This window comes from Idiotropiscis lumnitzeri, chromosome 2 (genome assembly GCF_059441095.1).
Source record: "Idiotropiscis lumnitzeri isolate Australia: NSW breed Sydney's pygmy pipehorse chromosome 2, RoL_Ilum_1.0, whole genome shotgun sequence".
Lineage (NCBI taxonomy): Eukaryota > Metazoa > Chordata > Actinopteri > Syngnathiformes > Syngnathidae > Idiotropiscis > Idiotropiscis lumnitzeri.
This window is the reverse complement of record NC_142392.1, coordinates 1,485,389-1,507,124: the sequence shown is the minus strand read 5'-3', so window position 1 is coordinate 1,507,124 and position 21,736 is coordinate 1,485,389. Positions and strand designations below refer to the sequence as shown.

General features: G+C 47.2%; 1 protein-coding gene across 2 annotated transcripts in view; it reads right to left on the bottom strand.

Annotated features, from left to right (window-relative positions):
• mdfic (MyoD family inhibitor domain containing) overlaps nucleotides 1-18,041 on the bottom strand; it is a 134,403-nt gene extending 116,362 nt beyond the window's left edge. Inside the window, exons 1-5 of one of the 2 annotated variants that reach the window (XM_088287795.1) lie at nucleotides 17,522-18,040; nucleotides 17,222-17,397; nucleotides 15,884-15,958; nucleotides 7,051-7,332; nucleotides 3,295-3,671 (exon numbers count right to left, since the gene is read on the bottom strand). In XM_088287795.1, the coding sequence (XP_088143921.1) occupies nucleotides 3,427-3,671; nucleotides 7,051-7,332; nucleotides 15,884-15,958; nucleotides 17,222-17,321 (702 nt within the window). In that variant the 5' untranslated portion in view covers nucleotides 17,322-17,397; nucleotides 17,522-18,040 and the 3' untranslated portion in view covers nucleotides 3,295-3,426. Of the gene's footprint in view, nucleotides 1-3,294; nucleotides 3,672-7,050; nucleotides 7,333-15,883; nucleotides 15,959-17,221; nucleotides 17,398-17,521 lie in introns of those variants that run through there. The other variant, XR_015842000.1, reaches the window with a different exon arrangement.
• Nucleotides 18,042-21,736: the final 3,695 nt, after the last annotated feature.

Genomic DNA, 21,736 nt, shown 5'->3' with positions numbered 1-21,736 from the left:
GGGATGGCGCTCTTCCAGATGGATTTCAGGATCGAGCCCGTTTTTAAAGAACATCAAGTTCCACAACACTTAAGCAAATTAATATTCAGGCAATCACGGTAGGGCGAGGGCGCCCTTAATTAAAGCTTTTTGTTCTCCGCCATTGTGTCAGCGTGGCGAGGCAACGTTAAAACATCACAGTTCACTGGCCGTGTCGCCATCTCGACGTCACATTCCATCCAGAACAATGCCACGGCCAAAAATTATTTCATGCCTCCTCTTCATTTATGAACAAGCCGTGCATGCGCTAATGTCGCCCTCATTTGCATATCCATTTTTAACCTGCAATTGGCGAGAAGATTTTTTTTCAGGGTGTTGGGAGGAATCTTTCAATCTCACTTCTGCTACGTTGCAAAGTTTGAATTTTGAACTATGTCGTATAAGGGTTGGGGGGGGGGGGCATAAAGGTCACACCTTTAAGGGCAGCACCTCGCAAAAATGTGACAAAAGCAAGTTGCCGTCTGTCTGCTTGTGTTGTGTGTGTGTGTGTGGGTGTGTGTGTGGGTGTGTGTGTGCGTGTGTGTGCCTGTCACTCATGTTAACTCAACGTGAAGAGGGTGTTTCAAGCGGAAGGTTGAGTCCTCGATATTTGCCACAATGGCTGCTGTTATTAAGATCTTGTTCTTGTGTTGTCTTTCTGCATGAAAGGAGGCAAAAGCAACCCAAAGAGTCGGGCGGGGCAGTTCAAGACGCACACACAAACACGCACACACACGCACGCACGCACGCACGCAACCCGGGCCACCGCGAAGGAGGTTTTCCATTAAGAGGCGTTCCTTTATGCTCAATTTGTAACATTTGTGCTTCCAAGTGCACAAAAAAAAAAAAAAAAAAGGCCACTGTTGGTTTTGGCGAAATCTTTCAAAAGTGCAAAATGAGCCTTCATCATCGTCCATGTTGGGACCAACAATTGATTTCATTTCATGCTCACACAAGATGGATGCAATTGTCGTCGTCAATGTTTTGAGAACGACAATAATTCCATTTCTAATTGACCGAGCGTTTATCAGCATTATTGGGAGAATTTGTAAGCTTTCATATTTTTGTATTTTAATGATACGTAAATTTGGGCGATTCACCCGAGCGACTGGACAGTAAAGAAACAAGATTGTCTCAACTTCTGATTGGATGGGTAATTTCTTTTTTTTTTTTTTTAAACTCACTGATCGCTGATCGGCTCCAAGATGCGGAAGTCCAAGTTAATGATTCAGAAATTGGTGGCGTCCTTGGGTGAGCATCAATGAAATCTTTTTGCCTTTTGCAAACTCGAGCGCAACTTCACCACTCCTCGTTCCCTAACGAACGTCTCCACTTCACATGCCGCAGCAAACCCTGACGTCAACAAAGACGCACGCAAGCGAGGGCCAGCTAAACAAGCCGCCAGACGCAGATGACTGGAGGCCATGGGGAGGCCCGCTTCATTTAAGTCATGTTCAGAACAAACAATCAAAAGTGCTGCTCGGGAGACGGCAACACGTCCAAATGGGCCCGTGACGTGCCGACACGTCATTTCGAGCTCCAGGAGCGTGGACAAGCAAATAAACAGGCATCCCCGCTCGCCACGTCCGCCTCAATTTGCCTCTCCCGCAGTGCACCACCTCTCAGACGGCAAAAGTTCAAACAGATGATGACTTATTTAAGAACGCCAACACCCAACTGACAATAAATTAAAAAATACAAAATACGCCGCTCGCAAGCCGAACATGCAACGGCATTCGAACGACACGGGAGGAAGTGAAAGTTGAATCTCGCCTTTCATTTCACTTTCTTTCTCTAAGGCGGATGTTTGCCGGGGCACGCGGCGAATCCCGCCGCCGCTCGCCTCGCGTTATCTTGGCATTGCCGCGGCGACGCCTCCAGGTAGCGAGGAGATTAGAAGCAGTCAGAGGCCCTCGTACCGCAGCAAAGCTCGAGCAAAAAGGGGCTCTTGAAATATTTAAGGTGCGAGCGCCGTCGCGCATTGTTGCTCGAAAGGAGAGAAGAACAAAGACGACGCGGCTTTCACTCGGAAAATCATTTACATTTCATTGCCGACACTCGGCGACGCCCGGGCTGCATTTTGTACAGAAAAAAAAACAAAAACGGAAAAAAGTCATCGGCAATGCCACATGAAATAAAAAGCAGCAAACGGCGTCTCTTCAATTGTCACGACTGATGACGTTCGACACACTTTGTGCAAGAAACACACGTAAACAAACACGGCAAGCTTCCGCAGCCTGGCTGTCAAAAGCAATTTGATGCGTCAGGCGATGACGCGGCTCGCGTTGGCAAACGGCGCCGACACCTGATGAGCACAATTGCAAGAGTCAACACTGCAAATCTTTCAGATTTGTCAAAGACAAGAATTTTTTTTTTTTTTTTCCTGACAAGCATCGCTACAGAATGAGAAGCGTTCCAATTTACTTTTGACGACCTTTAACGACCTTTAACGACTCAACACGGCGTCCCCGACGACATCCATGCCAACGAGCAAGCAGGTAATGACGGCGATTAGGCATTCATTAAACCCCCACAAAAAAATTCAATTCAATAATGTGCTTGCATGTTCCATCAGGAAAGTCTCGCCAACGCCACCAATTAGTCATCGGATGACCTAAAAAGCATCCGCTATTTGTCTTCACGGCCAAACACAGCAGAGAGTGGTTTGAGAAGAGGAAGAAAGGACGGCGGGACGGTCATTTTGTCAATATTGGCGACAGAAAAATGAGGGCTGATGATTCAGTCACCTGCTCACGGCAAACGGAAACAAAGCGGCCCTCTCCTTTTGCAATTGTCGCATTAGAGTCGCGATGGACGGCACGCACAAAACACTGGAAAGGGTTTTTTTCTTTTTTTTTTTCGGGGTGGGGGGGACTGATTACGGAACAAAGTGAAAGAAAACCTTTTGTGCGATTTATTTTTGTTTTTCTTCTCGAGCCATGTTGAAAATGATTACGGTCGTAAAAGATCAGTGAGGCTGAGCTGCTGCTCAGGTCAATAAAGGGGTGAACAGGAAGAGGTCACCCAAAGGTCACCACTGAAAACTTGGCTTCACTTTTAGCTTGCGACTGAATACGAGTGACAAACTACACAGCAGGGTATGGATGTTTTTATTTTTTTATTTATTTTTTTAAATAGGCCCATGTTGATTTTTTGCAGAAAAAAAAAGGATTACTGATTAATTAAACGATTAATTTACATAATACAAATTAAAATTCCATTTTATTAATCCAGTCTACTGCTTACAACACGGAAAAAGTGAATGCAGCCACTGTCTGGAGTTACTTTTACTTTTATTTTAAGAGTCCAGTGTCAGTTAGCATCCTAAAAAGTACACTCAGGAGGTATCGCACATAAAAAAAAAATACGACAATACGGTTGCAGAGCGATCCAAAGGTGCGGGCGTCCCTACGAGGGGAAGCAGATGCCGCAGCACTCCATGCAGAATTCCAAGCAGTCGGACGACTCGCAGCAGGCGTCCATGATGCCGCAGTCCATGTCGCAGGAGCAGTTGCAATCGTCGCCCACGTCCTCGCCGCCGCAGCAGCAGCAGCAGCACGACTCGGACGGGCACCACGCCGGCGCCACCACCAGGTTGCAAAGCGTCACAAACTCGCAGAAGAGGCACGCCAGGATGCAGTGGACGCAGCAGTCTGGGCCCAGACGGCACCATATTTTTTTTTTTAAACGAAATCCACAATTGGGAGCAATAAAATTCAAACGGGTTTAATTTGAAAATTAGTACGCGGGTGAGCTGTTGCATGCGAGAAGCCGGCAAACGTGCGGAATACACAACAACGAATTCCTCACCGTCCGTTTTGATGAACAGACCGTTCGATAATTGCGACATTATCATGCGCACGGCCTGCCAACACGATGAGCGACGTCGAGCGGTCGGCGGCGAGCGTTAGCCACGCCGTACGTCTCCCATTAACATTTCACCTCTCTGGAGCCTTTTGATGAGGCCGCCGGCAAGTTTGGCACAATTGACCATTACAAATTACAAATGTGCTCATTAGTGTTTAGAGATTAGGCCCAATTAGTCAACCTGCGAGAAAATGGCAACGACGACAAGAAGGGAATTTTTTTTAAACGGGGTTCGAGTCAACAATAAAGCGGCAAGGTTAGTTCTTTGTTATTAAGCAAGCAAATGATAACCCCAATGCCATTCCCCAATCATCAAGAAACAACGTTACATTGAGAGGCACTGTAGTTTGGAGTTGTAATTGCACCTTTCGCCACTAGATGGCAGACATGCAGTTGGCAGCATGAGTAGGCCTCATTTTAGAAGGTTAAACATACATGCAATGTGAAATGTTTTTAAATATATTCTGAGCACATATTTGTACGTATTTTGTCCACATTTTAAATTGCATCCTTGGTTCAGTTTAGAAAAAAAAAGAAAAAAAAGAAGAAATCCTACATGGCAAAATCCTTAAATTCAATTACTTCCATATTGTGGCAACTACGCAAAATCAAATTTTCATTTTCACACTAATGTTCTCGTTATGAGTGATCAGCGAATATCTTGTTAGAGTCTTGCAGAACCGTACAAGTCACCATGTTCTTTGTGTCGGAAGCAAAATCCAGCGGAGCACAACTGCTTGGGACTACTGATATAAAAAAAAAAAAAAAACTCTTCCAAACAGGCTAAATTTGCATAACTTTCATCAGCCCATCTTGAGCTGTCGGAGTGGGATGTTGCTGATTGGGTTAGAGGCGAAGGAGAAAGCAGGCGAGGACGGAGGACGGCACGCGGAAGGAAGGCAAGCAGAGGACTGCTGGATGCTCATGTTTGATTAATCAAAGTCAATTTCTTTCTTTTTTTTTATGCTCAGAGGGCGTGCAGAGCTGACCAGGAGCGCAGGCTTGCTGTGATATAAGCAAGATGCGTGAAGTGTGTACGCAACTTTTAATGCATCTTATTATGCTGATCTCAACTTGCGGGAGATGGAGCTCCTTTACTATTAAACATATGGCCGTTTCCCCGCAAGGTGCCGAGAGGAGAGCGCTAAACTCGGGAACGAAAATAAAATAAAATCAAATCAAAACCTCAAAGCTCAGTCTAACAAACTTTGAAGGACCCAGAGGGCAGAGCCACGAGCCACGCGAGTGTTCGGAATCTAAAGCGGCAAACTGGTAAAAAAAAAAAAAATTGATAAATAAAAAACAGGGAACACAATCATTAAGCGGCGGCCGGCGCTCGCTCTCAGCCATTCACTTGGATGTATAATTGAAGAGCAGCGATTATATGCGGATCCAGTGAGGAGGAGGCGCTCGTACGGCGCACACAACACAACCCACACGCTGAAACTCATCTTGAGGCCGCTTGCAAACAAGTCGCAAAAGAGGACGAAAGCTCAGATGGCCAACATCGGAGAATGAAGCGGCGTCATGTCGCAAGATTACCGATGTTTTCGATGCAAGAATCGAAGGTCATCATTTGACGTCATTGACGGGATCGGCAACAAATCAGCGTTTTGGGGAGACTTTTGAGGGTTTCGTGCTGATTATTTATTCCCAACGCACGATCGTGCCGATATTCCATTTTGTCCGAACGGAACGAGACCGAACGTGCTCCATCGTGAGCTTTGGCAACCCAATTGCGCATTGGAAGCATTTTGAGGAGACGTATTCGCCGCAACTAAGCACAAATCGCAGGCAAGAACCGCCGGCAACGACGCCGCCGCGTTATCGTCGATTGGTTCTGGTGCCAAAGAACACAAAAGCGAGCTTCTTTTATTTGTTGTGTTCGGGGAGGCCCGTTTAGGAGACTAATTTCACAGGCAAACAGATTATGTTAATCCATGTAAACACTCAAACACAACAGCTTGGCTTTGCTTTCCTCCCCCCGCCGGGGAATAAACACTCCCGAGCCGGCGTATTGACGCCAAGCGCTCGCGTCTGCTAAACAGTCAACGCAAAAAAAGCCAGAATGAGAACAACTTGTTGAGCCGCTGTCATTTTTTTTTTTCCATTTCATTTCCACCCTTGTCGCCCGATCTTGTGCACTCTTTTCCAATTAAGTCGGGCTCTGCACGATGCCTTCGTGTACATTCTTCTCCATGTTGCCCGCCCACCACTCCACCTGATGCATAATTCAAGCGCGGCAAATCATCAAATAAAGTTCACGCCGCCTACTTTTTTTTTTTTTTTTTTGCTTCACGTCAACACGCATCTCAATCGGACTCGTATCAATCAGCGTCCTTCAGATGGCTTCGCGCGCTAATGCATCATCGAAGCCGGCGACCGGCGCGGGACGCCGATGAGGGCGGCCGCGTCGGTCCCGTTAATGAGGGCCCCGCTTGCCCGAAGCCCAGAAAGGTGCGAGGGGCCCGGCGAGGGCTGCTCATGACTTTTAATAGGCACCCCGCGCTCACGTCCCTTGTTAGGCGGTCACACCTACTCGCTATCTGCGGCGATGGTCATTACTGGACCCGCACTTGACAAAGTGACGGCCTTCGACGATGGCGTGCCGCGCGCAAATCAGGAGACGAAAACCGGTGATAAACATGCCGCGGCGGGGACGATAGCGGGCCTTGTTTCAATGTGTTGAATAATCACGAAGGCTGCGGATACCTGCCACCGATACTTAAGGCAAAATCTTAAGAAATAAATCAATCAATCAATAAAACAGACAGAGTAAGTCCTCCTCGCCAGTAGTTGGCGCTGCACTCCAATGTTTTGGCGAATCATTGAAAGAAAACAAACATGGACTACAGATAAAATCTATGCATTCAAAATATTATAAAAACACGTTTTATCCATTTTTGAAACAAATCACTGCAGAGTGGAAATGTGAACGTGACACTCATAGCAGTTTCTGTTCAAAATATTTTTTATACGCTTACCAAGTCAAAGAAACGTGACGTATGTTAAAGCCGTAAGAGATTTTTGCTTCCAGTCGACTTTCCCGTGAGCTCAAAACAAGATTTGATTAGTAAAAAGCTGGATGCGTTCATTTTAGCCGTTCGCGGTTAGCAAGTTAGTTTGAGTCCTGAATGAGTTTCGAGCGGGTGGCCGACGACTCACCTTCTGGTAAATGCGTTTTTCCCGAGCCGGTGGAACTTCCTTTGCTGCGTCGGCTGCCGTCGCTGTTGACCGACAGGCTGGACTTTAACTTTCGCTGCATCCTCTGTGAAACCGGCGTGGAAGGCGGCGCTGCCGTCGCCGCGCTCGGGCCTCCCGTGGCGGCATTTGCGCGTGAACATTTGCACGTCTCGCCCGCGACCGTGGCGCCATCATCGAGGTCAACGGGGGCGTCGGCGCTGGTGAGACGGACGCCATTTTGCCCTTTTGCAATCTGAGGTTGATCTGAAAATGAACAAAGACATTTATCACTCATTCGTCGACGTTGAACGCGAGAGATTTGCGTTTTCAAGCTGGAAATTCAGTCCTTTTGAGAAAATATTTTGTTGCATACTCTTTGCTGTTGACCAAGTGTTATCTAGCTTAAAAAGAAAAGTAAAAAAAATCAGTAAAGTAACTCAATGAAATTTTCAAGGTAACTGAGACAACTTTTTAAATTTTAACTTTGTATCCTTGTCACCGATTGTGATGATTCTCGCCATCCGATTCCTCGCAAAATAACTTTTCCTTCAACTCCGTCGTCGGTAAACGCTCGACACCGGCGTAACTTTATTGAAACCAGCGTGAGAACTTTGTCAGCACTCCGCCGTCAGGCTCGGTGGAAAAACTTGATTGGCCCCGTTGCTTCTGAGCAAATCTTCCGAGTGCGCCGCGGCGCGATATTGATCAGATGGCAAACATTTCGGCGGCGGGATGACAGCAAGAGGCAAAAAGATGTAGAGACCTCACAAGCGACACGATCACAAAAGCCGCCGCAGTTGGCGGATGGGAGCAGTACCCAGGTGAGTTGAGCGGCAGATTAATGCGAGGGGGGAAATAAAAGCGCCTGCGATAGCGCGCTTATACAAAATAGCGGTAATGATCTCCTTCCCTTGAACGCTCGCTCAGGTGGTCTCAGCAAGTCTTCAAGCCAGAAGACGGCGACCCGTCTGATAAGGAAGGCGGCGAAGGATGAGAGCCAGCCAAGGATACGCCGTCTCGCCCAGAGGAGTACCTGCGCATTCAGCTCTACTGGGAGTTGACGACAAACTGCGTACACATCAGAGCCCGCCGGTGCATCGCAAACTTCCCATTTGCTGAATTATTCACCCCCCCCCCCACCCCCGTTTTGCCATTCAACACTTTCTTTGGCGCCAGTCTTTCTAATTGAGCGGCTTTCAACTCGAGAGCGAGGATGGGCAACTTGCGGCACCACATTGAGTGGCCCTGTTGATCAAGTTGAAAAAAAAAAAAGTTTTGAGGGGGCGGGAAAATAAAAAAAATAATAAAAATCTCTTCAAAAAAAGCTCAAACATTCAATATATGATTTCAACCAAAATAACGTGGAAACAAAATCTTCCAAACAAAGAAAAAATATCAACAGGTGGTGACCTGTGAATATGCAGGCATCCTCTGCAGTTTTCAGTTGTAATACCACCAATCACCACTCGATGGCAGGCATGTATTTTTTTTTTTTTTTTTTTTGCGAGTATTGTGAAATCAAGTGCACTTCTCAAAGAAATGTTTCAAGTTCCGTCTTCAGCACGGACAGAAATTTAAAAGTCACCCCAAAGTGCTCATTTGATACAATACAACTTTATTGATCTAGCGCATTAAATGCAAGTAGTTTCAATTAGTTGTTTTATTTCATCAACTAAAGCGTTCTTTGCAATGTTATTTTATTTCTACAGATGGTGAACGACCTTGCTTCAAACCCTTTTTATATAAAAGCATTTAAAAATGTACAAGCAAAAATGGAACACATTAAGAGTACGCATTTTGGACATATTTCAAAGAACATTTTTGTCATCCTTGTCCTATGTGGCCCCTCAGTCGCATCCCAGAAGTGTTTCAGAAAACAAAAGCAACAAAAAAAACAAACTGATCTTTGTGTCAGCTCGCAACAACTCTCGTTAAACTGAAGCCAGTGTGGGAATCGGGCCTCTGTGCATTTTAGCTGCACGTCACCCGGAGACAGTCCGGATGTGAATGTGGACGGAAAACGGCGCATTTCAAAATGCAGCTCGTCCAGCTGCTTCAATCAACAAATGGGGACTTCAGGGACGGTGGGGGGGGGGGGATTCCTCGCGGTCGGAATTAGACAAGCGGCAAGCTTTGAATGCCGTGATTCACGAGCCACTTGATGGATTTTTCCTCCGTCTTTTTTCCGCAAGACAAAGGAAGCCTGTGACAACGTGACAACATTGTGAAGTGCATTAACGAGAGGATGGTGATGAGGCCGCAGCTGTTGCGGTTTCGCACTTTGCCGGAGCAGATGCGGCGCGTCTTCCACATCTTGGTCATCAACGCGCACTCGCAGCGTCAAAGCGTGTGGCTTTGTTTTGGGGCCACCGCAACAGCGTCACTTGAAAGCGCTCAAAGTTTTCGCCGACTTCATTCAAGCATCAAACTTGGACTAAGACGGAAGAGGGCAGTCGCTTTGACGGTTGAGGTTGCCCACACGGGCTGCCACGCACATAAACAAGCTCATTGCCACAAACGCCGGCAGCTATAATTATCTCCCCGGTGCAGGAAGTCAAGCTTTCAATTTACCAAAGTAGAAATAGTTGTTAACGTAGCCACCAGCATGGAAAAAAAAAAATAAGATCAACTAAAATGAAATGAGCTCACCGAAGAACCGCAACTTTCTTTGCTATTTCGATCCCCATGAAGATAAATGGACACGCACGATGCGTAATCTAATATGCGTACGCATTGATCACGCTAATGATGAGACTGTCAGAGATGGCAATGACAGACGTGTTCAGTTGCCACTGCAAAGATGAAAAAATAATGAGACCAAAAAAAAAAATGGAAACATGGAAAGTCGCTTTCAATTGAATTGAACTAAGTAAGTTAGGGCAAAGTTTTGGTGGAGAATCGGTAAAAAAATTAGCAAAGAGGATCACCTCAACTGGTTGGATTCCAGAGTTTTTGCGGACTCGCAGACAAACTTAGAAATTTAAAAAAAATTGAGAAGAAAATTTGGAAGCGCTCTTTTCGGCGTAATTCATTGCCGAGTTATCCTACCAAGACTATCGGCAGATCGATAAACAGATTCATAAAGTTACTTGAGGTTATTGTGATCTTCAACTTATCTTACACCTTGACTTGGAAGAAAAATTTGATTTGGCCAAATATCAGAATCAGTCATATTAATTTGTCAATTATTTTGCAAAAGAATTGATTACATTACGCCACTAATTGTGCATTTCGGTATAATTTTCAAGCTTTCTTGCTGCAAATTGCTATGCTAAACAATGTCAATTTCACCGTTTTGACTGTAGGTAGTAAAAAAAAAAAAAAAAAGTAACAAAAATAAATCAGCCCGAACCTCGAATAAGAACATTAAAAGTGAATGTACCAAACGTGACAGGATGCATTAAAACTACATGTATCCCACACGCACGTGCACGCACACACAAAAAAAAAACAACAAAAAAAAAACACCGCAGACCAAATTGGACTTGTAACCACCCCATTTGGAGCACATCAACAACTGTTGAGAGTGTACATTTGTAGTTGAATAAAACATGCTACCCCCCCCTGCACACGCTGTCACACACATCACAGGGGAAACTGCGGGGTGAGTGCTTCTTGACTGTCTAAGCAGCATCCCAATTTGGTTGGCGCTACCAGTAGTTGACAGGCTGGGATATCTGGGGAGCATTTTTAAAAAGGCCAGCGTTTGATGGATTCATGAAGAACACACAAATATAATTGCCATTTGTCACCGAGTCTTCAACGCCGCCGCCACGCCGGGACCGAGCGCCGGAGAATGCCGTCGGGGGCGGGGCAGCGTGCGGATCGCTCTGTATGTTAAAAGCAACACCTCTTTTTTTTTTCCCCATAAAAAAAAAAAGGTCCGACAGGAGAAAGTTGAAAATTGCTCCCAAAAGACACTAGAGGAGGTGCAATTCTGAAAAAGGCAAGAACATGCTAACGTAGCTTAGCATAGCTTGTGTTTGCATCTCATCGCCAAGTACCGAGCAGCGATGTAAAGTCACGTGATTATTGCGAAAAGTTAGCCTGAAAGTCAAGGCTGGAATTACTCGAGTAATCGATCGGATGAATCGATTCGCGGCTATTCGAACGCGCCCAATCACGAGTCATTCAAACGTCACATCGCGTCAGCCACGTCCGCTAACAAAAAGCAAACACTTTGGACAGCGGCGTCATTCGGAGCCAAAAAGCAAAAAATAAATAAATAATTCAAAAAACGGCAGCTAGCTCGCAAATGCTAATTCGCCCGCGCCGATGTTTTGTTTATCTTTTGTGCGGCGGCATTAGGAAAGCGTGTATATTTTCCGCTCGGCTGCGCATGTACCTGCATGATTGAAATGCTAATTTGTAAAATGTGCAATGACCTCGCCAGAGTCGTCCCGACCACCGGCACCGCCAAAACAGCCCCAGGTATCATCTCTCCTCCTAACAAATAGCAGAGTGTGGAACAGCCCCTGCCTTTCAATCCAAAGGGATATATTTTCTCATTAGAAATTATACATCTTCCCCGTCCATATTTATAGACGCAAAACCAGGGGAATTATATGACGCAGAGAGTGAGGGGGGGGGAATATAGAGCGTACAATGAATGTTATTACAAAAGGAGCTCTGATTGAAATGTTCCTTGGGCGTATCAAAGCCATGTTTACCATTTGACCTTCCAAACTTGAAGACAAGGACTTTCTTTGAAATATGCAAAAAAAAGATGCAGCCGCCGCGGTGAAAGTAACTTTGGACGTTGACGTGAGATGCCGTCGTCGGCTTGTCAACGGCATTCGGGTCGCCAATCAGTTATTAGAAGTGGAAGGTGATGTGACACGTGCCAACAAAAATGTCACCCGTCCTACTGCATCTGAGAGGGCTCGAATTTTGCAGGACATGCGTGTTCCCGTCGCGAAAGAGGACCCCAAAACTGCCTTTTACGGGAACGCTGCCAAGTAGACGCCATTCAGACTCGTCGGAGCCTCGCCTCCTCCCGCCACCTGATTTTTCAACGCCGTTATGTGGAATTTGGCAGCGTGCTCATCCTGTAGCAAACGCTTGCCTCGCTTCTGACGCTTCAGTCTCGCAATTTCCCGTTTCTTGTCATTCAAAGTGAAACCGTGACCGTCGAAGGCCCGCGTTGCAAGAACGTGACTCAGAGAGCGCCGGGCCCCGAAAAAAAACACACCCCACCTCCCTCTTAAGGAGTGAGTGAGACCACGAGAAGTTGCATTCTGGGCGGCAGTTAGAGCCGTGACTCAAACATTCCGCAGAGTTCCACAGGAAGTTCAAGCAAGCGAGCATTTGCGTGGCACGCGAGCCAACCGACTCAAACCCGCTAAAAGGCCAAAACAGCACTGAGGTGCGAGCGCGGGTCACGCAGAGGATCGGCGGTCTATCAAAACAGCCCCACGCCGAGTTCCTTTATTTGCTCAGTCGCAATCTCAGTATTAACCCTCCGCTAATGGGACAGCTGTGGGTCAGCGCCTCACATCTCGAGGACGCCAATCAAAGCTCTAAGCTTCGGGACGGAGGTGCTCGTCCGCCTCTGAGTGGCTTCTTAAAGGCGGAGACGCCCGTATCGATTTCAGCTCCAGCCTGAAAGAGAGAACCGGGAGGAGGGCGCGGGGGGGGGTGTATTGGCTTCAGTCTGGACGGCACCCACCACCCCCCCCCACTGGTTCCTGGTCACCCTCGGCTGCTCAGGGGGGGCCTGACAGAATGACCCGGCAGCGAGGCAGTGAACCTCCAAACACGAGGAGGCCGCCGAGCTGGCGGGGGCAACAACAGCACCCATCTGAGTAATAGAAAAGGGTTTTAACCTTAATGTTGGAGCCAAAACCCTGTTAGAGGCCACGTAATCCCCCCGTGCCGCTCTCATTTAAACCGGCTGGAGGCTCTCTCTTCGCTTTCTGTGAGCGGTTCTAGAAAAGATGCCGTCATGTGGAGCAGTTGGTAAACAAGTCGGCTTTTAGAAACAATTGAGATAAATCACATTTGATCTCAGTCTTCACCTCAAATTCTGCAGTTTTACAAGGAACCGGCAGCTATTTAAGATGCAGATATTATGAGAGCATCCTAAATCGAGTAGTTTTATGCTCGAGAATATTGAACATCGGCATTCAAATGGGGACCAGTAAATAAAAGTTACAAATATGTAAGTACAATTATTCACAAAAAAAAAAAAAAATCAGGTACAGAGCCTTTTTTTTTTTTACCATTTTGTACCTTGAGCGCGTGCAAATTGGTCTCAGTCTGGAGTCCTGAAAGTGACGTTTAGGTCCTGAAGGTCAATTGGCGTTAAAATAACTTCAGGAAGAGAACTCGCTCGTATAATTAAACAACACTCTTGATCCACAATCAAAAGTGACGCTCTCAACTTTCTTGACAATCAAGGTACGCATAACTAATCGTGTGGCTCGAGTACATTGGCTATTAAAAAAAAAAAAACGCTGAATCCGCTCAGGCACTTTGGGTAAAATATGCTAATTAACACACTTGAAATGTCCCCTATGAAATCTATCTGTGGCAAGACAATGAGAAAATAATTACAACAGAGGTAGAATTACAACGGCCATTTTAATCAACCCCGACGCTAGCATTTCACCCTATTTATCCCATTTTGGACTCCGTGACCCACCGCAAAGTAATCACTTGAAAATAACGGCCCGGTACTTTCGTCGCATTGTTTCTGGCTCAGAGGAGCGCAAAGACGATGTGGATCGGGCAGAGCGACAATCAGGAGAACCAAAGGCAGGCTGGAAAGTCTTCCTCGAGAACGTTCATTTGGTTTGGCTCCAGCTTGGAGTTGCGCACGCAAATGGCAAAAATGACAATCTTGCACGAGCAAATCGGCTTCGCTTCACTTAGCGCGGGTCACAAACTCATTCGCCAAGAGGTCAATTGAACGCACAGGTAACCACCTTGAAGGTGCGCCGCTCAAGTCCAATCAGAGAGGCGCACAAAAGGCCATCGCGCTTTAAAACACAGTCGTGTTATTTGACGGGCGGCAGATAAAAGCAGCGAGTAAGGTCATCTTTCGCCGGCGTTCAAAAAAGTATTTGACAAGCCGCTGAATAATGGCGGCCATCAAACTCCTCAAAGCGCTTCCAATTTATTCCGGGGCGAAGCCGAGGGAGTCGAGGTCCTGCCGGAGATACGAGCGGCGGGAAAAGCCAAAAGCGTCGCTTGGGGACGGCCGGCCGCCAAAGCTCAAAGTCGTCCAGGACGGAGGAGCCGCGGAGGAAGTCGTCTTCCCTGGCGACGACTCCAATGTGGTCGAGAAAATCACAAATGCTTGACGAGCACCACGGCGGCGGCAGCTCAGTTCTTCAGAGTGGGATTTGTTTCCGATTTTTACATTGTCTGAATAAGACACTTTGAAATTCCATTTCAACTTAAAAAATGTGTGCTTGCCTTTCCTCTCCTAAGAGTGTGTTCATCTTCCTGTTGTAAAGTGAGCCCGCTTAAAACGCTCCAAACCAACCAAAAAGTCAGCGCAACAATATAATGACTTCCTTGGTGTTGCGAGAGCGCCGCGCGGACGCGAGTTTGGAGTCAGACGGCGAGGGAGCGCTCAGGGGCAGGATGCAGCCAAGCGGATGATCTCTTATTGATTTCCTGTTGCTGCGGCCGATGAGGGCTCTCAATTAGCACGGGGAGCAAAAGGGAGGACCGACGACGACGACTTGAGATTCTCAAGACGAGTTGTTGAGTCACACGTCTCTCCAACGCACGGACTGTTTGTGAGTCGCAACGCAAAACTGTTGCGACATGAGATTAGTTTCAGATAAAAGAGAAATCGCCTCCCATCGGGAGAAAAACACGCACAACTGACAAGCTTCGAAGACCTCTTGACTGAACAGTTTTTTTTTTGCAACTAAAAATCGCTCCCTTGACGTTCCGGTAAACAAGCCCCTGGCGAGTCATTAAACGTAATATCGGGAAAAAAAGGAGACATGAAAAAAAAAAAAAGAACTGTTGTGTCAAATTCAAACACGGTTCTTATTATAGCTCACGCGTCGTCACCGAAGCAATCGGCTGCTATTCGCTCGCCCCCGAACACGTTTTGTCTTCTTTGTAAACACTCACATTTGGAAAAAAAATAAAAAAATGACACAGACGCTCACATGAAGCGTCTTCAAGGCGGAAGGGTTGAAAAACGTTCAACGGAACGACAATCAATCAGGATTTCACAGCCTCAGTTTGGAAAGAGAGTCAAGAAAAAAAAACGGATCTGCGCTCGGTCTCAAGTAATGAGTCAAGTTATTTTTTGTGGCGCCACTTGCTAAAAAAAAAAAAAAGAAATTCTGTTTCAGAAGACACCAAGATGAATCTGGGGAGTATTGACAAAGCGGGTCTAAATGCAGAATTTCAACTTAGTGCTGCGTCATGCCAAATGGGAGCAAAAAAAAAAAAAATGGTGTCTTGCCAATTGTTTGCCGTGGACTCCAAAAAAAAATGTGTCGGTGATATGCAATAAACAGCAAGCAGGATTTCCTCCCGGATAGGAAGCAGAAGGACAATGGAAACGCGAGGTCAAGCGGAGACGGAATCAGACGGCAAAACATGTGGGCTGCAGGCTTGCAAAAAAAAAGTGCCTCAAGGTGCCATCTTGGTATTATTTCAACTGGAAAAACTGGCGCGACCATTTCAGTTGGCCAGCAACGTGGAGGCCTCGTGCGCACGCACAGTCAAACTGTCAAAACATCCATTCTGGACAACTTATTTGGTTCTTCGGTAAAATATGACGCAACCGCCAGAAGACGCCATGTTGCCGACATGAAATATATTGTCGTTGGCTCAAACCTACTTCTTATTGGCTGGCAGGGGTCCTGCTGGGTCACGTGACTGGAGGAAGGCGGCGGCGCGGCGGCGTCACGGGCATCTACGGTCAAAAACAGTTAGCGTTAGCCGAGGGAAGCGGAATCTTTTGCAAGAGAACACCAAAGACTCCAAAACACGTGCAAACGTTTACGGCAAGGTCACATGACATGAGGAAAAAAACTAAATGTGTGGTTCAGGTGAAGGCATTCCTTCGCAGAGTTCTGGATCTCATTTGCGGCGCTCGTACGCCCGACTCGACCTGCCATGAAAGCGGCATTCATGTCCAAGTGGAAAAAAGTACGCCGGCGTCAACGGCTGCGCTCGTCCACCCCTTTGACTTGTCGTCTCGGGAGGGGGGGGGAGAAAACAATCCACTTTATTGGGACCCGTTTGGAGCCTTGTTTGCTGTTCTCGTTGAAACGATGCTCACAAGCTAGACGAGGCGATATGCCGCTGATGGATCAAGGCTGGGGGGGGGGCTGGATGGATGCGGCGCCGTTGGGAGATGATGCATGGCGGTGACGTCGGTGTGGTGATGCATCGCAGTATTTAGCGATTGTGGTTAGAAAGCAATTGGCCTACTCCCGCTACATCCTCGCTCCCCTGGGAGGGAAAATCCAGTTTTAAGCGCAGGCGCCTTTGAAGGGGCCGGCGAAAATCCATTCGCAATCCAGCAGCTTGACTGATTGCTTACTTTGTCCTACTTTGCTATTTTTTGACAGTGCCATAATGATGCTTGGTATAAATAGGATGGTTAACGCTTCGTTGCGTGTTTGAAGACAAACGAGGGGGGAGGTGGATTATTTTACATGTGATAATCTAACCAGGAAGTTAATTAAAAACTATAATTGGGCTGTGGTTTTCTCTTCATCGTCACCAGCGCGTTTCTGTGGACTTTACAAGGAGGGAAGACAAAGACAAAACACGGCCGAGGAGCATCGCTTCTCAACATGAGGCGGAAGAAAAGCGCTTAAGAGCTCGCAGCATCGTTAGTTGGACCGAATTTTCCGATCCGGGCTGGTGCCGGCCCAAGAATCGCGATTATCATGGAGTGACGTTGAACAACACAAGTTTCGTTGGCGTATGCAGCCGTTCATGAAAATAACTTTTTTTTTATTGCATGTCGCGTAGAATGGACGTCATAGCAGCAGCCAATTAAACATAAAAGCGTCAACAGATGTATAATAAAAACTAAATACAAACACTGCAGGTCGCCTTTGCTTGCGGGATTGCATTTGCAAAGGCAACTTGATGCAATTCATGAGAAGACGAAAAATAGAAAAGAAAGATGCAAAAGTGTCTTTTGACCTCCTTCCATCCTTACCGAGAATGAGGGGCAGCAAAGTGGGGTTGTGCCCCGGCTGGGGGCTTCTCCTGCCTGGCCCGGCTGGCCCACATGCAGGCTGGCCGCTCTCCGTGGACATGACACCGGCAAATGTTCAACGCCTCGACCGCTGGGCACTTCTTCTTTTGCGGGGAGTCCAAAGTGACCTCATTTGGCTTGGAGAGGCAAAACAAACGTGGTTGGTTAGTCAGCCGCACTCGCAGTGGCAAATTGTCCCATTTCGTCTCTTTTTGGGCTTGAAAACCGCCGGCAAACATTGTTTAGAAAGACGCCGCTTACCTTTCACAACTTGTCACTTCCTCTGCTTGAAATGTGAAATGTGACGCGCTTCCATCCTTCTTTACGCGAAGCTGCACGGAAGAGAAAGTCGGATAATCACCGTAAACTTGTTCCAGTCGCGCGTGTGGCTGCACTGTCCAAAAGTTTGACTTCGCGCAGATGCGGTTGACGTCCCAAACTTTCTGTTTTTTTTTTCTCTCAAGCGCCGAGAACTTTTCATCATATCCGGATTGCTTCACAGCTTCTTTCCTGCCTTGCCTCCATGGAATAAATCGCATTTTACGTTTCCTTAAAAAACACCAGTCAGCCGGAAAGTAAATTATATTTTTTTTAAAAAACGTTAAAAATAAAACCAGTCAAAAGCTGAATTCCTGGACCACCGTGGAAGTGGGCGTGTCCAAATCACAAACGTATCTAAGAATGCTTAAAACATTTTCGAAAAGGACAGTAAGTCCATGAAAAATAAAAAAATAAAAAGCCCGTAATTATCAAACGTGCAGACCCCCGACGACGCACAGCAGAAAAGTCACGTGTGTTGATGAATCCCACCTGTAGGAACTGCCGCGCACGCGCACGTCCAGCCTGGTTTCCATTGACAAGCTGCAATCGCTCTCAGTAATCCAAAAGTATTGCAAACATTGACACTGAGGTACATGCAACAAATTTTGTTTTGAACAATTAATGCAAGTGTGCGGAGGGCGTGGGGGGGGGGGGGCACGTGAGATCCTAACTGTACGCGCAGCCTGGCGATGTCTGTAGTTTCATTTTTTTTACCACAAGGTTTTGTGCGTACGCACATTTGATAAACATTTTATATACATAAGATGAAACAAAATCTTTTCAATATCACACTTGTGCTTCTGCATTTTCCTCCAAACAACTCAGGGGAGATATAAAACATTTTTTATGGTTGAGGGAGACGTGGTTCCAGCGCATGCAACTGCGTTTTTGAAGCCCCATTTTGACACTTTTTGGAATCAGCATTGTTAAATTTACAAGACATTTCTTTTCACTTTTCCAGGTACTTGAAATGCAAACGCGGCAGAACAGATTTTAAGGATGGGTGGAGTCAGCGCCCCGCAAGATGGTGGACCTTACTTGGAAGTCTATAAGGAAACATCGGCTCTCGGTAATATGGAGTACGTTTTGCCGGAGAGGTCAACTTGAAAAGTTGGCCGAATCAATTTCAAACTTTCTCCACAAACTGCCATCCAAACATCCAATATGAGCGCTTAATTCTGCCCAATTAATTTCCCGTCTAATTCACTGGAAATAAATGTCCTCTGCGGAGTCAGTAGGGTCTTGTTAGTGCAGTCGGTGTCTCGCTGATTGCCATCATAGCCATTGAACCCTACTGGTAACATTGGAAGTGAGATTTAAGCCTTGGCAACATGAGAGTGTGGAGGTGATTGATGTGAAATATGCCCTCCCTCATTGACTGGCTGAACTCCATTTTCTGCTCCTAATGCAGAAATCACTCCAGGTCCCCGGCATAATGATTTACGATGAATCTGTGTCAATGTTGAACTCGGCAAACCCCGCGTAATCCATCTTGCGGATGGACCGACCGGCCCCGCCCCGCCCTGCCCTGCCCGCTCGCACGTCGCCGCCGTCCCTCGCCTCGGCCGCGGGAAGCCCAGGGCGCGCCGCACGCTATGCCTCCGTTCTCAAAGTGGTGTTGAATCCATTACAGGGCTGATGTGTAATCACAGAGGACCCCCCTCGTACCCCCTCAGATTGTAATTACCTGGATTCAGACACTCCCGGGAGCCGCTCAAAGCCAAGAACTCGGTTAACCGGCATGCAGTGCTGTCCACGTGGGTGGCCGTCCATTTGAGGGATGCGAAATCTTCCGCACCATTCCATTTAACAAATCGGATTTGGACCTTACAGCGTGCAAGACACCGGGCGTGAAATCAACCCCACTTTGTCTGCCTCGGGTTCCCGGCGACAGCGCCGCCGCCGCCGCTGACAAACATTATCCTGTGCGTGATCATGCGCTTACGACGGCGTACCCCAAAACACACACGCACGCGTCGCGCTGTCACACTTTGTCAAGCGGCGGCGGCGCCGTTGCATCCGTTGGCAGTCACGTCTGGGAAGACACGACGGGGAAGCGTCTCTCGTCGCTCACTTCATCTGTTTGTTTGGCACGCCGCCTGATTGCCAAAGTGTGCGAGGGAAGACGCCGAGATGACAAGTTTGCCCCCGCCCTTGTGAGCCGAGACAAATAGACGTGGCCGTGTTTAGGCGGGAGACACAAAAGGGGCCACCTTTAGCGCAAAATCTAGCTTGACTAGCTTCGGGTCTCTCGTCTGAGCATCACTCCCAATCAAGCGGCTTCTTGCAATGTAAGAAACAACGAGGGACCAAGATGCTTTTTTTTCAGGGTCCGTACCGATTATTCGTAGTCATGGAAGCCGATAACCGATAATTGAAGCCGATTGCTTCTGCAGGCGGGGCCACGAGCACAGCGCGCGAGAGAGAGAGAGAAGTCATTGTATTGAACTCAATATTGTTGATTCTCGTGCTGCATCAACAGCAAACTTTCTCTCCTTGAAATTGTCTCTTAAAATTTGCGTCTGGAGAAAACTAATCGCCGCCGTTTTTCTGGGAAAGTCAATACACAGAATCTCAAGCTATTAATCGACTTCCCAATAACAACCTCATACTTGTTTCCATGAGAAAGCTTGCTTGAATAAGCCGCAAACCTTTGCAGGGTCCTTCAATCAGTCCTCCCTTAATGATCTTTTTTTCCGTTGCACAGACGGAAATATAAATGTTGTTTTTTTGAATCGAGTGGAGGTGGCGCTTTGAACGGCAGGGGCGACATCTGTACCCAATCACATCTTGAAAGTTGTGCCGAACGAGCGCAACTTAATGAGTCAGTATTTTTGAAGCTGACCTTGACACCGGCTGAACTGCGGCACCCTCGCATGATTAATGGCGCCATCTTAAATCCGTGTTGTTGCAAGTAAAATGTCGTTTGAGGCCGCCTGCTCAAAATCCGAGACTCGGCGTCGGGGCGGTTGCGGTTGCGAAAGGAATAAACGGTATCAATTGATCGATTCAATGAGAGACAAATGCAAATAAACAGGCGTGAATAATGACTTGGGACTCGCACATGTGGTGCGCGGGTGCGCGTCATCGGTAGCAAATGGTGGCACAAAAGCGTCACACTTCATGAATATGTATCCCGCCGAGAAACAATAGCGCCGCTCGATGATTAATAGTGACATTAAAAAACAAAAGAGCTCACTGGGAAGGTTATCGCAATAACTCGGGCCAGACGGCGCTCCGGTTGCCGCCATCCACGGCGGGGGGAGGGTGTGAGATGCCTGATTCCAACCGGTGTCCAACCGCGGGGAAGTCAGATTGAAGTTGACACCCATCTGTTTGCCATCCAACCTTATTGATGCTGAGCGCGGTGGAGTCGGAGGGGGTGTGTCCAGAGGCCCGGCCGCATGACAACAACATTTTTTGCTGAGACGTCTCGTCGAAACATGGAGGCGGCTTGTATTGACTTTCCGTGACGTCGGCGTCGCAGCAGTCAGTCGTCAGTTTTCAAGCACTCAAGCTTTACGAACGAGCATCTCACGCCAGCGTTGCGAGTTTAATAACGATGTTGCGCAATGATCACGACGACACGTGCTGTTTATGGCGATGCAATAAAATCCGCCACCGTTTATGTCGATGTCGTCGCCATTTGCTGCAGATTTGCTTTGATGTTTTCTTTCGCTTACAGTGCAAACAGGAGCTGTTCAACTTGTTTTTTTTTACAGCCGTCTTCCGGCGGCCATTTTGGAATCCAAATTCTCTCGTAAATATGAAAATAAATGTGACGGTTTAATTCCCCGAGAGAACTTTAACGTCCTCTTTGTCCTTTTTTTTTCCGCCTTTGTTGTCCGACGCGGAATGCTAATCAAAAAAAAATGTCAGGCTGTTTGGATTTCTATGATCCTCCGCAGATTTGTGATTAGCATAAACCGTAAGCCAAGCTAAAGCGACACTGGCTAAAGTCACAGTGGGATCTTTATTTGTGAAGGCGTGACGCCTCATCACATGCATGTCCTTCCTCCCAGCGGCATCGGCATGCACCCTGGAGTCTTGTCCATCACACCCCCCCCCCGGCTTGAGGAAGATCACATTCTAAATTCTTGCAAAATCAACATCTGAAAAGGCAAATTCTGCGCAAACAAGTCGGTCGGCAAAGCT